The sequence below is a fragment of the Budorcas taxicolor genome, chromosome 14, assembly GCF_023091745.1.
Source record: "Budorcas taxicolor isolate Tak-1 chromosome 14, Takin1.1, whole genome shotgun sequence".
Lineage (NCBI taxonomy): Eukaryota > Metazoa > Chordata > Mammalia > Artiodactyla > Bovidae > Budorcas > Budorcas taxicolor.
In genome coordinates this window covers 36874622-36892880 of record NC_068923.1, presented here as the reverse complement: position 1 = coordinate 36892880, position 18259 = coordinate 36874622, and the positions used below count along the sequence as shown (strand labels likewise).

The 18259-nt window shown below is 42.0% G+C and overlaps 1 protein-coding gene across 1 annotated transcript; it reads left to right on the top strand.

The window, feature by feature from the left end:
- The first annotated feature begins 2459 nt into the window (after positions 1-2459).
- Positions 2460-17959, top strand: LOC128059509 (short-chain dehydrogenase/reductase family 16C member 6). Its single transcript, XM_052651927.1, has 6 exons — positions 2460-2780; positions 7135-7266; positions 9211-9310; positions 12716-12860; positions 16332-16457; positions 17833-17959. Exons 1-6 carry the CDS (start codon positions 2460-2462, stop codon positions 17957-17959), a joined length of 951 nt encoding a protein of 316 aa, XP_052507887.1.
- The last annotated feature ends 300 nt before the right edge of the window (positions 17960-18259 follow it).

The window sequence follows — 18259 nt, the reverse complement described above, 5'->3', positions numbered from 1 at the left end:
TCTATTTCCCATGAAGTGATGGGACCGGATGCCATGATCTTCGTTTTCTGAATGTTGAGCTTTAAGCCAACTTTTTCACTCTCCTCTTTCACTTGCATCAAGAGGTGTTTTAGTTCCTCTTCACTTTCTGCCATAAGGGTGGTGTCATCTGCATATCTGAGGTTATTGATATTTCTATTTATTAGCTATTATGAATACTGCTGCTATGAATATAGGGTTGCATGTATTTTTATGAATTATAGTTTTGTCTGAGAATATGCCCAAGAGTGGGATTGCTGGATCACATGATAATTCCATTTAGCTTTCTGAGAAACTTCCAGTCTGTTTTCCATAGTGACTGCACCAACTTATATTTCCACCAACAGTGTAGGAGCTGTGGTCTGTTTTAATGTGGGTTTTAAGGATGACCACGTTAAACTTCTACATGAAATAATTGTGTAAGAATGTTCAAGTATAACAGAAGATGATTATCAAAAATCAAGGATACATCATCAAAAAGAAAAAACACTCCATTATTTTATTTTTTAAAAGGTAGGTCTGGGAAAATCAGCTCCAGAAAAAGCCTATTTGGATGTTAAAGGTCTGGACTTCATTCAGGAGACCTCTGTCCTCAATCTTGACATTTCCTATTTTATTAGCTGGCTATGTGGCATTCAGTAAGTCTGGGTGTGTGTGTGCTAAGTCACTTCAGTCATGTCTGACTTTTTGCAACCCCATGAACTGTAGTTTGCCAAGCTCCTCTGTCTGTGGGGATTCTCTGGGCAAGAATACTGGAGTGGGTTGCCATGCCCTCCTCCAGGATCTTCCTGACCTAGGAATTGAACCTGTATCTCTTAGGTCTCCTGCATTGGCAGGCAGGTTCTTCACCTTTAGCTCTACCTGGGAAGCTCTTGAACAAATCTACTCAATCCTTTTTGTCTCAGACCCCTCACTATAAACCAGTAGTAACTATACCTGGTTTGACTCTGTCAGAGGGATATTATAAGGATTATGTGAAAATAAAGAGCTTCCCAGGTGGTGCCAGTGGTAAAGAAACCAACTGCCAATAAAGAAGACTGAAACATGGGTTTGATCCCTGGTTCAGGAAGATCCCCTCAAGGAGAGTATGGCAGCCCACTCCAGTATTGTTGCTTGCAGAATCCCATGGACAGGGGAGCCTGGTGGGCTACAGTCCATAGGTCAAAGAGTCGGACATGACTGAAGAGACTTGGCACCCACACATGCATGTGAAAATATAAAAAGATTTGTACTGCAAGAAATATTACTTGTATATTAATTTCTATTAGATATAAGATCATGAATTGAGTTCCTATAATATGCAGATGACACCACCCTTATGGCAGAAAGTGAAGAGGAGCTAAAAAGCGTCTTGATGAAAGTGAAAGAGGAGAGCAAAAAAGTTGGCTTAAAGCTCAGCATTCAGAAAACTAAGATCATGGCATCCAGTCCCATCACTTCATGGGAAATAGACGGGAAAACAATAGAAACTGTCAGACTTTATTTTTTGGGCTCCAAAATCACTGCAGATGGTTATTGCAGCCATGAAATCAAAAGATGCTTACTCCTTGGAAGGAAAGTTATGACCAACCTAGATAGCATATTCAAAAGCAGAGACATTACTTTGCCGACTAAGGTCCGTCTAGTCAAGGCTATGGGTTTTCCTGTGGTCATGTGTGGCTGTGAGAGTTGGACTGTGAAGAAGGCTGAGCACAGAAGAATTTATGCGTTTGAACTGTGGTGTTGGAGAAGACTCTTGAGAGTCCCTTGGACTGCAAGGAGATCCAACCAGTCCATTCTGAAGATCAGCCCTGGGATTTCTTTGGAAGGAATGATGCTAAAGCTGAAGCTCCAGTACTTTGGCCACCTCATGCGAAGGGTTGACTCATTGGAAAAGCCTCTGATGCTGGGAGGGATTGGGGGCAGGAGGAGAAGGGGACGATCGAGGATGAGATGGCTGGATGGCATCACGGACTCGATGGACGCGAGTCTGAGTGAACTCCGGGAGATGGTGATGGACAGGGAGGCCTGGCATGCTGCGATTCATGGGGTCGCAAAGAGTCGGACACGACTGAGTAACTGAACTGCACTGAATAGAAAAATGACCATGTGAGAGTCCAGAGTCTTGGTTTAGGAGTCATGCAATGTATGTCTTTCGCTACGAAGCTTTTCTAGTAACTTGAGATCTACCTGTAGATCAAATTAGATTACCTGTAAGGAAGTGCCCTGCAAGTTGGAAAGATTCTTGTCAACATAAAATGTTTTCATTCTCATTACTTATATAATTTAAACATTCAACGATGGTAGCAGTTGTTGCCCAAATATGTATTTTGAAGAGCTGATGTCTCAAAGGTAAATTCCCCTGGACTAAGTGTTTTATGTGTGTTGCAATTGTGATAATGTCATGAATTTATCAGTTACTTTTTTCCTAATTAGGACGTTACTTTCTTCAGTGAATCAATATGAATGTGGTTCTCGACACCTCCATATTTTTGGGGAAATTTCTATATTATTTTTTAGAATCTTTATTTTACAAGATAATTCCCAAGAAGAAAAAGGATGTTACGGGAGAGATTGTCCTTATAACAGGAGCTGCAAGTGGACTTGGGAGGTTATTGGCTATCAAATTTGCCAGGCTTGGAGCCATTTTAGTTCTATGGGACATTAACGAGGAAGGCAACATGGAAACGTGTAGAATGATCAAAGAAAAGAGGGATGCGAAAGTATTTGCCTACACGTGCGACTGTAGTAATAGACAAGATGTCTACAGAGTTGCTGATCAGGTAAGCTGACTGGTGTTCTTACCTCTATGCCCAGGAAAAGGACTGCATCTAATATGTGCTTTTGCAGAAAGAGGAGAAATTTTGTTGTTCACTTCTTTTCCTATGCCTTTCGCTTGAGTCTGCATGTCAGAAATCTGACTTTGTAGGGACTTCCCTGGCAGTCCAAGGGTTAGGACTCCACTTTTAGTGCAGGGGTCGTGGGTTCAATCCCTAGTCGGGGACTGAAGCAAAAAAAACAAAGAACCTGAATTTGTGACCTCCAGAAAAGGAAACAAAAAAACAATGCAGCTGTAAATTTGATGAGCCTTTCGACCTGTTGCCAGCTGCTTTTCTGGTGACTCATTGCCACCAGAAGTCTGTAGAAACTAGAACTAGCCCTGTCTAGCTACCTGTCCTCTCTAGGTCCTTGTTCCTTGTTCATCAGTAAAATGAAAAGATTGGACAAGATGATCTTCAAGAGGACACAGTATTAGGTCTCTGTATTGTATGATTCCAGCATACACCACTGTCACCTAGAACTGAGGGTAGCAAGTAGGGAGGATGGGGAAGAAGCATATTTCTAGACTACATTTCCTCTTAGATTTAACTTATGGATGTTCGTTCTAACTTCACACTTGTCATCGTTCAGTCGCTAAGTCATGTCCAACTCTTTGCTACCCCATGGACTGCAGCATGCCAGTCACTAAGTACTGATAAATGCTTTAATTATAATAGGTATTTATTGTGTAATTACCATACCCTTTAACAACAGTCCAGCCCTCATGTGGTGTTTTAGCCGTCTGCCGTGGGTGAGGTGCACTGAAGATAAACACAGACCGAGAGAGAGAGCAGAAAGCGTGTCACAATTCCGTGAGACTCACAGTTCCCTGGGGAGGACACGGCATACCACACAGGGCCTCCAGGGGACACACTGGGTGGGTCAGCAGGCAGGTGAGAGAAAGGGCATGAACCAGAGCCTGCACCGCGGTTTCCACAAGTCGGAACAGGTGAGGCAGGATCAGCCAGCTTAGGATGGATGAAGAGGAACCACGTGAGCAGGATCTAGGGCATAGGGGCTGCCCCTTGCCCTCTGATACCTGACGCTGGGGCCATTAGGACAGTGTACATACGGTAGCCTATGGGCTTCCTAGGTGGTGATAATGATAAAGAACCCGCCTGCCAATGCAGGAGATATAAGAAACACAGGTTCGATCCCTGGGTTGGGAAGATCCCCCATAGGAGGGTATGGCATCCCACTCCAGTAATCATTCTTGCTTGAAGAATCCCATGGACAGAGGAGCCTGGCAGGCTACAGTCCATGGGGTTGCAAAGAGGTGCACATGACTGAAGCAACTTAGCATGCACATATGGTAGCCTACAGCGAGAGCCTGGTGGGGAAGGTGCTGGACTTGTAAGCTTAATGGGCTGATCAAGATGGGGAATGCCCTGGCCTCTAGCCAGAGCCTCAAAACCAAGTGAAGATAGAGCAAGACAAAAAACTATATTACAAGTAGCTACTGTTCTGAGCACCTTATGCACATAATAACTCCTCTAACCAACACACACAGCCCTCTTGAGAGTATACTGTTAGCATCCTTGCCATTTACAAATGAGGAAACTGAGGAAGAGTGTGCAAGTTGCCCAAGATGCTGAAACCAGTCATGGGCAGAACCAAACATTCCCAGGACAGGAGTGGGGCAGTCAAAGTCGTTCTCTCCTCTGCTATGTGACCTGAAAGTGTCCACGCAACACAGTGTGATGACAGAATATCTAGGGGCTGTCCATCCCTCTGGCAATCTATGTCGACACTTATCTTCTGAACCCTCCTCTTCGTTTTCTGCTTCAAAGTCCTTTTTCAATTGTTCGTTGATTTATTTTGGGGTACACTGGGTCTTTGTTGCTGTGTGTGGGTTTTCTCCAGTAGTGGCAACTGAGGACTGCTCTTTTGTTGCAATGTGTGGGCAGTGGCTTCTCTTAAAGCAGAACACAGGCTCTAGGGCACAGGCTCAGTAGCTGTGATGCACAGGCTTCCTGCCAGGCATGTGGGATCTTCCCAGACCAGGGATCAAACCTGTGTCCCCTGCATCAGCAGGCATGGATTCTTCACCACTGGACCACCAGGGAAGTTCTTCGACTTCAATTACTATTGCCTCCTTCTTTGTTGGGATCTCATAGGATTTGCTTATTATAATCCATCACCAACTAATGAGGATATAACCTAGGGATTATATATAGATCCCAGGGGTATTCTAGAACAGAACAAGTGGACTCAAAATCAGGTCTTATTTTGCCAAAGCAATGCGGCAAGAAAGGTTCACAGATGGAGGTCTTTGGGGCTAGCTCAGGGAAGGAGCCTGCGGGGGAGTGGCGGTCCCAGGACCACCACTAAGTCACAGATCAGGACTCTGAAATTTGCAGCGTCATCATATATAATATTTTGTTTTTCAACTAATTTATTTTGATTGGAGGATAATTAATTTACAATATTGTGATGATTTTTGGCATACATCAGCATGAATCAGCCACAGGTATACATGTGTCCCCTCCATCCTAAACCTCTTTCCCCACTCCCTCCCAACCCCATCCCTCTTGGGTTGTCCCAGAGCACCAGCTTTGGGTGCCCTGATTCATCCATCGAACTCACACTGGTCATCTATTTTCTATATGGTAATGTATATGTTTCAGTGCTATTATCTCAAATCATCCCACCCTCGTCTTCTCCTACTGAGTCCAAAAGTGTTTTTTACATCTGTGTCTCCTTTGCTGCCCTGCGTATAGGATTGCCAGTACCATCTTTTTAAATTCCATATATACGCATTAATATACAGCATTTGTCTTTCTGACTTACTTCACTCTGTATCACAGGCTCTGGATTCATATATAATATTTATAATAAAGTGGGCACAATAACATTGTCTGCTCTAGTGATGACAGGAAGCCAAGGCATAGAGCAAATTAATGACAGAGTAGAACCAGGGTTCCATCCGCCTGGAATCAAGACCCCTGCCACATCCCCAGCAGTGACCCACTAATGTGTCAGCAATAAAGACACCCTCACAGTCCTCTTTCTTCTATCAAAAGCACTGTAATTTCCATCACCCCCAATGAATCTTTCCCTCTTGTTTAAAATTTCCTTGCTGTATAGTAGAAAATGAGGCCAAAAACTTTAATCAAAAATTGTCTTTTCATCATTTGAATGTATCTTGGACTTTTCTTTGCTTACAGTCCTGTAAATAGAATTCTTCTAAGTCAACTGTTTTATTAATATTGACTGTTCTGTATAATTTCCATTACTTAGTGACTCCCAAGAAACCCAAATATTAATACTACCATTAGACTTTATCTACCAGAATGTCAACAAGCCATGGACATTATCCAGACCCCTGAAATTTATAGGAAACTTCAATAACAGAATTCTAAAGGTCTCAGTAAAGGGACTTTCCTAGAGGTCAGAGGTTAAGACCAGGCTTTCACTGTAGGGGCCTTGGGTTTGATCCCTGGTCAGAGCCAAGATCCCATATGCCATGGGGAATAGCCAAAAAAACAATGATAATATTTTAAAAGGGGCTCAGTAATTTTCCAAAATTTGACTAAGGTAACTTTCTCATCTCCACCACAGAAACCCAGTACGCAAATGAATTTTTTGTTGGAATAACCAGCGTCATGCTTTATTCCTAAATGTCCAGGTCCAATCACTTATTTATATTTGTTAGTGTGTCTGTGTGCATGTTAACATACGTGAGATTTGTTAGTTACAGAAGTAATCATTTTGACCACAGAGAAGTAAATCTAGGTAAAAAGAGCTTTTACTTTCTTGTATGTGTGTCGAAAACTGAGTGAGAATCACTGTGATTCTTCCCAAAAGCCAAAAGCTATCCTTTGGCAAAATCTTAACTTCTGAGAACCTCTGTTTCCTCATCTATAAACTGAGATCAGAACGCTTTCCTAAACTCGCAGTGAAAATTAAATCCTATTACCTAGATAAAGTTCTTCTTAGCTCTGGGTCCCTAAGACTGAGGGATCTTCTTGGACAGGATGATGGTGACCATTAGGTTTTTCTTAAATATTTAAGAAACAGAGACAGCACTCTGCAGTACCCCTGGCATTCACCTCTGGCAAAAAGGGACAGTAACATGACAAAAATAGGAGGCAGAGAAAATACACTGCAACACCCAGTCATCTCTGCACACACACAAAGATAGGCAAAATTGGCAAATCAATCATAAAGCTACTTTAAACTTGCTGAATTTCTATGAGAGAGATAAAATAGCTGTGTTTAAAGAAACTACTTGAATAAAGTAAAAATAATAATAATAATGGCATGGAAAAATAAGTAACTTAACGTAAATGAATTATTTGCCTCGCTTCTGCACAGGTTAAGAAGGAAGTGGGCAATGTGACCATCCTCATTAACAATGCAGGGGTCGTGACAGGAAGAGAGTTCCTTAAAACTCCAGACCACATGGTGGAAAGATCATTTCATATCAACGCCATGTCTCACTTCTGGGTAAGTCTTCTCTTTTTTTCATTTTGTTTTGTTGGTGAATATGAGAATTTCATGTAGCTCTATAAATGAAAGTCACTCAGTTGTGTCGAACTCTTTGCAACCCCATGGACTGTAGTCCATGTGAATTGGCCTGGAGAATTCTCCAGGCCAGAATACTGGAGTGAGTAGCCTTTCCCTTCTCCAGGGGATCTTCCCAACCCAGGGATCAAACCCAGATCTCCCGCATTGCAGGCAGATTCTTAACCAGCTGGACCATAAGGGAAGCCCAAATTCTATAAACAACTAGTCAACCATTTATCTGTTGATAGACCATTTGCGAGTTCCCATTGATAGACTAAGCAGAACTCTTGGCCTATCCAGAGTTGGAGGCAGAGGTGGCTATGGGCTTGATGGCCAAAACATCCTTTGTGTATTGGTATTATTGTTCAATTGCTGAGTCATGTCCGACTCTCTGCGACCCCATGGACTGCAGTATGCCAGGCTTCCCTGTACCTCACCATCTCCCGCAGCTTGCTCAAACTCATGTCCACTGAGTTGGTGATGCCATCCAACCATCTCATCCTCTGTCGCCTCCTGTGCCTCCTCCTGCCTTCAATCTTTCCCAGCAACAAGGTCTTTTCCAGTGAGTCCATTCTTTGCAACAGGTGGTCAAAGTATTGGAGCTTCAGCTGCAACATCAATCCTTCCAGTGAATATTTAGGTTCGATTTCCTTTTGGATTGACTGGCTTGATCTCCTTGATGTCCAGCAGTGGCAGACAACATTCCTGGTCCACACCACAGTCTGCTAGGTGCCTCCATGTTTTTGCTGTATGACTTTGAACTTCTTTTAAAATTTTATGGGGAGCCAAATATTTCTTGTAAATTGACCCAACTGAATATTCTTCTAAAGTCTTGAAGTCTTTTAAGTTGACACGACAGAGTAACACAGTTACTGTTGATATTAAAAGGTTGTCCCAAAGGTAATTTTTAAAAATTGCAAAAGGCAATGCAGGTGGAAAAACAAAGTCCAAGTAATTGGCAAACCTGTCCAAAGTTCAAAAATACTAGTTCTTTTTTTTTGTAACAATAAAGTTATCATTTGTTGCAATTCAACTGAACACATATTTGCCGTCTTCATAACCTGAGCTATTTTGTGGAAATAGTGATAACTGATCTAATCTATAACCAGGGGGAAAACATTTAGGAAGTACAGTCATCGAACTTTTGCATAAGAAAAATGGAATCTTACAACAAATACAATAAAATAAAGACAAGCAAATCTGACACCTGTTTGTATTACACCCCACATGTGATCAAATCAGGGAAAATAGATATATCTATTTATCAAACACATGTCATTATTTCACAGAGTTACCTTGATTGTACATATATGTAAACCTTTATTTGTATCTATGTCTCTGATTAAAATGATATTCCCAAAGTTTCATTGATGTTTTTGATGACTAAATGCTTCCTCAACATTTACTTGCATTCCTTTCTCTTCCCTTTAATGGTGGGAATCTGTACATCCAGAACAAATAATGTCTTTATAATATAAATATATCTTCTAGAATGTCTTTTGAAAGCCCTCCACTGACACATAGGGCTAGAAATACAAACAGACCCTTGAAATATCCAGTCACCTTTTCCCTGTGAGGAAAACATTATTTTCAACTGGAAACAGAAAAATGATAGCAACATAAGAGATGCCAGTTGGATCCCTCGGTCAGGAAGATCCTCTGGAGAAAGGAAATGGTAACCCATTCCACTATTTCTGCCTGGGAAATCCCATGGACAGAGGAGCCTGGCAGGCTGCAGTCCATGAGGCCGCAAAGAGTCAGACATGCAAACACCAGGTGTTAAACAAAAATTTATTAAGTGAGCTTGTAAGGTGATCACATACTTGAGCAGAAAGAATAACAAATGAGTAATGAATATTGACACAGTGTGTTTATATTTTCCAGACTTGTAAGGCCTTCCTTCCTGCCATGCTTGAAGCTAACCATGGTCACTTAGTCTGCATTTCAAGTTTAGCAGGAATCGTTGGGATCAATGGGCTGTCAGGTGAGTGCTCCACCAGTGACTTTGTATCTCCAACTCACAGCACCCAGAAGTCAGGACTCTTCTAGGCATGGAGAACTCTTCTGCACCAAGGGGAAGTCTCTAGTACATTTGGCTCTGTTTGTAATGCCAGGATTCCTTCCCGTTTCCCAAATTTGAATTCCACATGTAAGAAATATCATATGCTATTAGTCTTTCTCTGTCTGGCTTACTTCACTTAGTATGCCCATCTCTAGGTCCATTCATGTTGCCGCTCCCCTCCTCTATATGAAATAACAGTGGCGGGACTTCCCTGGTGGTGCAGTGGTTAAGAATCTGCCTTGCAATTCAGGGGATGTGGGTTGGATCCCTGGTCAGGGAACTAAGATCCCACATGCCATGCAGCAACTAAGCCCATGCACCACAATTAGAGAGTCCACAAGGAAAGACCCTGCATGATGTAACTGCAACCGGAGGCAGCCACATACATATATTTTAAAATAATAAAATCACTCTCTTCTTAATAAAAAATAACACACAGAGAAAAAATGAACCAATTGGCTTTGTACTCTTCTTGGGTTAAGAGAAACTGAAATCGTTTTCATTTTGTTGTTTGTATGCTGGAGAAGCTCTGCTGCTGCTGCTAAGTCACTTCAATCGTGTCTGACTCTGTGTGACCCCATAGACGGCAGCACACAAGGCTCCGCCATCCCTAGGATTCTCCAGGCAAGAACACTGGAGTGGGTTGCCATTTCCTTCTCCAATGCATGAAAGTGAAAAGTGAAAGTCAAGTCGCTCAGTCGTGTCCAAACCTCAGCAACCCCATGGACTGCAGCCTTCCAGGCTCTTCCGCCCATGGGATTTTCCAGGCAAGAGTACTAGAGTGGGGTGCCATTGCCTTCTCCAGGAGAAGCTCTACACAGTCACAAAAACAAGCCCAGGAGCTGACTGTGGCTCAGATCATGAACTCCTTATTGCCAAATTCAGACTCAAATTGAAGAAAGTAGGGAAAACCGCTAGACCATTCAGGTATGACCTAAATCAAATCCCTTATGATTATACAGTGGAAGTGAGAAATAGATTTAAGGGCCTAGATCTGATAGATCAAGTGCCTGATGAACTATGGAATGAGGTTTGTGACATTGTACAGGAGACAGGGATCAAGACCATCCCCATGGAAAAGAAATGCAAAAAAGCAAAATGGCTGTCTGAGGAGGCCTTACAAATAGCTGTGAAAAGAGACGCAAAAAGGAAAGGAGAATAGGAAAGATATAAACATCTGAATGCAGAGTTCCAAAGAATAGCAAGGAGAGATAAGAAAGCCTTCCTCAGCCATCAATCCAAAGAAATAGAGGAAAACAACAGAATGGGAAAGACTAGAGATCTCTGCAAGAACATTAGAGATACCAAGGGAACATTTCATGAAAAGATGGGTTCGATAAAGGACAGAAATGGTATGGACCTAACAGAAGCAGAAGATATTAAGAAGAGGTTGCAAGAACACACAGAAGGACTGTACAAAAAAAGATCTTCACAACCAAGATAATCATAATGGTGTGATCACTCACGTAGAGCCAGACATCCTGGAATGTGAAGTCAAGTGAGCCTTAGAAAGCATCACTATGAACAAAGCTAGTGGAGGTGATGGAATTCCAGTTGAGCTATTTCAAATCCTGAAAGATGATGCTGTGAAAGTGCTGCACTCAATATGCCAGCAAATTTGGAAAACTCAGCAGTGGCCACAGGACTGGAAAAGGTCAGTTTTCATTCCAATCCCAAAGAAAGGCAATGCCAAAGAATGCTCAAACTACCCCACAATTGCACTCATCTCACACACTAAAAAAGTAATGCTCAAAATTCTCCAAGCCAGGCTTCACCAATACATGAACAGTGAACTTCCAGATGTTCGAGCTGGTTTTAGAAAAGGCAGAGGAACCAGAGATCAAATTGCCAACATCCGCTGGATCATCGAAAAAGCAAGAGAGTTCCAGAAAAACATCTACTTCTGCTTTATTGATTATGCCAAAGCCTTTGACTGTGTGGATCACAATAAACTGTGGACAATTCTGAAAGAGATGGGAATACCAGACCACTTGACCTGCCTCTTGAGAAACCTGTATGCAGGTCAGGAAGCAACAGTTAGAACTGGACATGGAACAACAGACTGGTTCCAAATGGGAAAAGGAGTATGTCAAGGCTGTATATTGTCACCTTGCTTATTTAACTTCTATGCAGAGTACATCATGAGAAACGCTGGACTGGAGGAAACACAAGCTGGGATCAAGATTGCCGGGAGAAATATCAGTAACCTCAGATATGCAGATGACACCACCCTTATGGCAGAAAGTGAAGAGGAACTAAAAAGCCTCTTGATGAAAGTGAAAGAGGAGAATGAGAAAGTTGGCTTAAAGCTCAACATTCAGAAAATGAAGATCATGGCATCCGGTCCCATCACTTCATGGGAAATAGATGGGGAAACAGTGGAAACAGTGTCAGACTTTATTTTTTTAGGCTCCATATTCACTGCAGATGGTGACTGCAGCCATGAAATTAAAAGAAGCTTACTCCTTGGAAGGAAAGTCATGACCAACCTAGATAGCATGTTGAAAAGCAGAGACATTACTTTGCCAACAAAGGTCCGTCTAGTCAAGGCTATGGTTTTTCCTGTGGTCATGTGTGGATGTGAGAGTTGGACTGTGAAGAAAGCTGAACCCTGAAGAATTGATGCGTTTGAACTGTGGTGTTGGAGAAGACTCTTGAGAGTCCCTTGGACTGCAAGGAGATCCAACCAGTCCATTCTAAAGGAGATGAGCCCTGGGATTTCTTTGGAGGGAATGATGCTGAAGCTGAAACTCCAATACTCTGGCCACCACATGCGAAGAGTTGACTCATTGGAAAAGACTCTGATGCTGGGAGAGATTGGAGGCAGGAGGAGAAGGGGACAACAGAGGATGAGATGGCTGGATGGCATCACTGACTTGACGAACGCGAGTCTAAGTGAACTCCAGGAGTTGGTGATGGACAGGGAGGCCTGGCGCGCTGCGATTCATGGGGTCCAAAAGAGTCAGACACGACTGAGCGACTGAACTCAACTGAACTGATGCTGTATAGAGCTATAGGAGTGGAGTGGCCACAGAAAATGACTTTAAAGTGTGCTTTCTCTGGTAACTTAGATGGTAAAGAATCCGCCTGCCAATGCAGGAGACTCAGGTTTGATACCTGGGTCAGAAACATCCCCTAGAGGAGGGCATGGCAACCTACTCCAGTATTCTTGCATGGAGAATTGTGCACTTAGGACACGACTGAGTGACTAACACTTTCACTTTGCACCCAGAATAAGCCGAAAGGGAAGGGAGTTTCCATTTTCAAAATAATTCCATGAATTAACTTGTCAAAGTCTGTTGCTAACAGCTCCTCACTCTGTTTCAGATTACTGTGCCAGCAAGTTTGCAGCTTGTGGCTTTGCGGAGTCACTCTACTTTGAATTAAAGCTACTACAAAAAAGTAAAATTGAAATCACCATTGTTTGCCCATATTTTATCAAAACTGGAATGTTTGAGGGCTGTTTAACCAAGTAAGTGAAATCTTACAGTAATGTTTGCTCTTATGATAATCTTCCAATATAGGTAATTATCATCTTTCTTTTTGAATTTTTGAAATATGAAAAGTAAAACAAAAGACATTGGTTGAATGCCTGAGTTAGTCAAAGAAAACATTCAACCTGCATTAAATTAATGAGTTTACTCCATTTCAGGATGATAATATGGTTATGAGCATACGGTATTGTGAAAACATAAACTTAAATTGCTAATCAGAATATTACAATATAACAGAAAAGTTGGTAGTGAGAAGTTATTAAAACCTTTAGCATTGTTGTTGAAGATAATTTTTTTTCTAAAAAGAATACTGAAGTAAAAATCATCCAAAAGATAAAATATTTTGAAAGATTGACTAATATATGTGGGGAAGTATTGGAGGATGATATAAGTTTATATTTGGTAGAATAGACCAAGGAAGAAACAAACACAAAGACTTTTATACAAAGGAGCCAATCAGTGGAGTATATTGAAAAATATAGACATGGTCTAGGGCCAGTGTAGTTATTACAATTGCTAAAAAGGGGATTGACAGGAACCAAATGCTATGAATCAGCTATATCTGTAGGAAAGAGAGACAGCCAACAAAGAGCTGTCTAAAAAGCAATGAGGCTATTTAGAGTCTAAGGAAATCATAAAATTAAATTAAAAGTGTCAAAACAGGTGATGGAATTGACAGTACAGCAGGGAAAAAGCTCTCACAAAGAAACATCTACCATGCAAGTCAAAATTAGCAAAGACAGTCATTTAAAATATTTGGAGATTGACCAAAGAGCATGCAATCCATTGAGAAGCATTTATTTAACAAAACCTACAGAAATTTGGTAAGAATTCTGAGAGGCCTTGTTGGCACTGGAACCAGGAACTACACTCATCCTCCATACAACAGCTCTGCCTTGCAGAACAGCTGTTTCAGGGGCTTGGCAAACCAGTGGTAACTCCCATGTCTCTGGAGGGGCTTACAGGTGGCTTGGTGGTAAAGAACTGGCCTGCCAACGCAAGAGCCACAAGAAACTCGAGTTCGATCCCTGGGTAGGGAAGATCCTCTGGAGGAGGAAGTGCAACCCACTCCAGTGTTCTTGCCTGGAGAATCCCATGGGCAGAGGAACCTGGTGGGCTGTAGTCTGTAGGGTCACAAAAAGCGACTGAGCATGCAGCATGCACGCACACACCCCAGTCCCCGGAGAGGGAGAACTCCGCTGGATAGTTGGGCAGCACTTGAATACTGAAAGATCCCGATTTCTGTGGAAGGCCTCCAATGAACGGGTAGACTCAGTCAGACAGTGTTTGCTCCTCCACCTCCAAGGTAGGAAAGGCCTGGGGAGAGGCTATTGTTGAAGAAAGCAGTTCCTCTTCCCACAGCTCTTTGTTGTTGGAGCAGCAGTCATGTGGCAAAAGACCTATGTGTGGTAGACCTACGCGACAGTAAAAATTAGCAGACCCCAACCCCCAGGTTGCTGGAAGACCCATACAGGCTGGTAACAGCAGCTGGGTGGCAGCATCACTTCCTACCATTCCCCCAGACTCGGTTTGATATCTAAGGTGAGAAACCCAGTGAAGAGTCATTTTCTCATCACCCAACTCCTGCTTCATAACAGGGGTTCTGACAGACAAGGTCACAGTCAGCAGCAAAGACTGGCATCTTTCTCCCTCTGCCATTGGATAAAACCATAAATCAGAACACTTCAAAAAAGAAAAAGAAAAATAGCACTACCAGCTAGCACACTACAGCATAAGAGGTAGATAGGATACAAATAGAGGCAGACCAGCTAGAGGCTTAAGAGAAGGAGGCAGTCAAAGACGGCCTGCTTAAAATCACAGTTTCCCTGGATGGAGTCCTTCCAGGAATGACATCAGAAGCCACACCTTGGAAGAGAGATAGATCTCATGGAACTAGTTTCAGCCAAGTGACTGAGGAAATAAACAAGCAAACAATCGCAAAGGACAGTTATCCAGAGTTGCTACCATATGTCATGTAAAATGTTCAGTTTTTAATAAAAAAGTATGATAGGCAAATACACAGAAAAGTGTGACCCATACATGAGAAAAACCCATAGGCAATGGAAATTGCTTTGAAAAGGACCCAGATGTTGGTCTTAGCAGACAAACTTCAAAGCAGCTATTTTAAATCCATTCAAAGAGCTAAAGAAATCCATATTTTTAGAATGGAGCTGTTTCGTTAAATATAAATAAATACAGATTTTTTAAGCAAATGTAAATTCAGGATTAGAAAAGAAGAGTAAATGAAAAGGAAGATGCACTAGGGCAGCTCAACAGTAGATTTGGGCTGGCAGGAAATAAAAGTGAACCTCAAGACGAATTAACAGAGAATATGCAAGAAGGAAGAGAGAACATAAATGGAAAAAGAGGAACAGATCCTCAGAGAAAGCTGGGGCACCTTTAATCATATCAACATATACATAGGAGAGTAACAAAAAAAATAACCGAAAAGATCAGAAAAAGCGTTTAAAGAAATGATGGCTGAAAACCTCCCAAATTTAATGAAAAACATTATTTACATATAAATGGCAACCCACTCCAGTATTCTTGCCTGGAAAATCCCATGGACAGAGGAGCCTGCCAGGCTACAGCCAATGGAGTTGCAAAGAGCTAGACACAACTAAGTGATTGAGCACACACACAAAAATAGAATTTTGAAGAGAGGTGTGGTTCAAGAAATACAGAAGGATCATATAGAAGTATAAAATGTCAAAGTAATGTCTAATGGGAGCTTCATTACATGCTCATCCCATTTCAACTCCAGTTAATTTTGCAAACATCTGAGTTTGCTTACAGTAGTGACAATAGTGTGGCTAAAATAAAGCCACATTATACATGCTCAGGAGCATTTTCCTTTGGGTAAAATAATTTTGCAGTTCCACTTCTTAATAGTATACAGCTATCTGATGTTTGGGCTGAAAGAGAGAAAAGAAAAATATGAAAAAAAATCTCAAAGCACTTCCCTCCATAGATTTAGACCATCACAGAGGAGAAAATCAATAAAGGCCAGGAGTTCACTCCAGGAAATTAGATACGCTAGCTTTTGTTTACTCACTAAGTCATGTCTGACTCTTGTGACCCCACAGACTGTAGCCCACCAGGCTGCTCCATCCATTACATCTCCCAGGCAAGAATACTGGAATGAGTAGCTATTTCCTTATCCAGGTGATCTTTGCGACCCAGGGATTGAACACGCATCTCCTGGGGCTCCTGCATTGCCAGCGGATTCTTCGCCACTGAGCCACTGGGGAAGCTGGAAACGTGTGAGCACTGGTCCCAATATGATCATGAGAGAAGACACAAGGCTTTTTCCAATATTTACACATGATTTGCATACTTATAGACATATGTTGATGACCTGATATCTAAAATTTAATAATTAGTGCTCACCATGGCAGCAAAAAAATACCACTTTAACAATATAACTTTTTGTGATTTTTTTATTCCAGGTATCCACTTTTGTTGCCATTGCTGAAACAGGAGTATGCTGCCCAAAGTATTGTAAATGCTATTTTAGAGGAGCAGTTGTACTTGATAATACCCAGATTCTTGCATATTGCATTGTTCCTGAAACAGTAAGTGAATAATGACTTCTCTATCATTTTGGTTGTTTGTGAACAAATTGCTCTCATCATTGCTACCTCTTTTACCAGAAAACAACCTTGTATCTTTCTTAAGGTTGAAGGAAGAATAATATCTAAATAATGCCAGGGCAACTTATTGGACTAATTCTAGCTGTGCTTGGTTATTCCAGAGGTTGAGAAAATTTAGAAACTGTTGGTTCTTACAGAGTGCTAAGTTGCTCCAGTAGTGTCTGAGTGTTTATAACCACACAGATATAGCCTGCCAGTCTCCTCTGTCCATGGGATTTTCCAGGTAAGAATTCTGGGGTGAGTTGCCATTCCCTTCTCCAAGGGAATCTTCCTGACCCAGGGACCAAACGCACATCCCTTATGTCGGCAGGTGGATTCTTTACCACTAGCACCACCTGGGAAGCCCTCTTAGAGAATAAAAATTATTAACTTCAAGAAAAACAAATAGAACCCCAATGACAGGAGGTGAATTCTATCAGTTCAGCTGACATAAAATTCTATTTTGAAAACAAAGGACCAATAAACTCGAGTGCATTGCCAGAAAAATATTAAGGATTTCTGGCAAGTTCCTCACTTCCTCTGGTGAAAGAGGACCTGCAACTTCATGCTTAAAGTTCCAGAGTCTTTGTGAGTGCATTTAGGCCAGGCCCACTATCTTCTCTGAAGAGAAGAAAGAACAGCGTGTAAGATTCATCGAGTGTCTACTTGGGCCGGACTCGGCATGACAGCCTTACGTGGTTTATCACACTTCGAGTAACTGAGGCTTAAAGACAGGAAGTCATTTTTGCAGGATTAAACAGCTAATGGGGCTCCCATGGTGGCTCAGATGGTAAAGAATCTGCCTGCAATGCAAGAGACCTGGCTTTGATCCCTAGGTCAGGAAGATCCCCTGAAGAAGGGTATGCAACCCACTCCCAGTATTCTTGCTGGAGAATCCTATGGATAGAGGAGCCCTCAGGCCCCAGTCCAAGAGGTCGCAAAGAGTTGGACACAACCGAACAACCAAAATACACTTTGTGGCCTGAGCACTTTTCAGGACTTTTCAAAGCTCTGTAGACAGCATTCAGTGCCCGTGATGCAACATTTCTGCATTTGTCCCTCTCTGCAGTGACATGCACAGTGTGAGGCACAAGAATTCACACGTAATCTTTACAAAGATATTTCTCTTTTGTTTATTTATTTGTTTGGCCGCAATATGTGTTATGCAGAATCTTAGTTCCCCCGCCAGGGATGGAACCCACGCCTCCTGCAGTGGAAGCCCGTATCCCTAACCATTGTGCTGCCAGGGAATTCCCTGAAGATGTCTCTTTGACTCCTTCTAAAGCATTCTGAATTTTTTTCCTCTGCTTTTCTCTAGAATAATATCTCCAAACATGATGATCACGATGGCTGAGTACCTTGGAATGGACATTTCCCTGGCTTCATTTATAGAACGACAGAAATTAGGGGAATTTCAGACCAAAACCGAGAGGAAACAACAGTAGCTAAAGCTCCAGATGTGGTAATAAGTGTCATGAGGAACAGCCACCGGAAGTCTTGTTCACGCTCAGAGCACTCCAGCCTTCGAGCAATGACCGAGGCTTCCAGAAGTGCTCACCGGGACATAGCTGACACTCTCACAATCTCCCTAGGCATTCACATTACATACTCAACAGTTTCCTGTCACTTTTTAGTCTGATTTAAAAAAAAAAAAAAGACTGCAGCCATTCTAATGTCAGAGAACTCTGAGAATACAGTGTATTAATAAAAACATATTAATGCAAATTAACCTTAATTTAATTTTT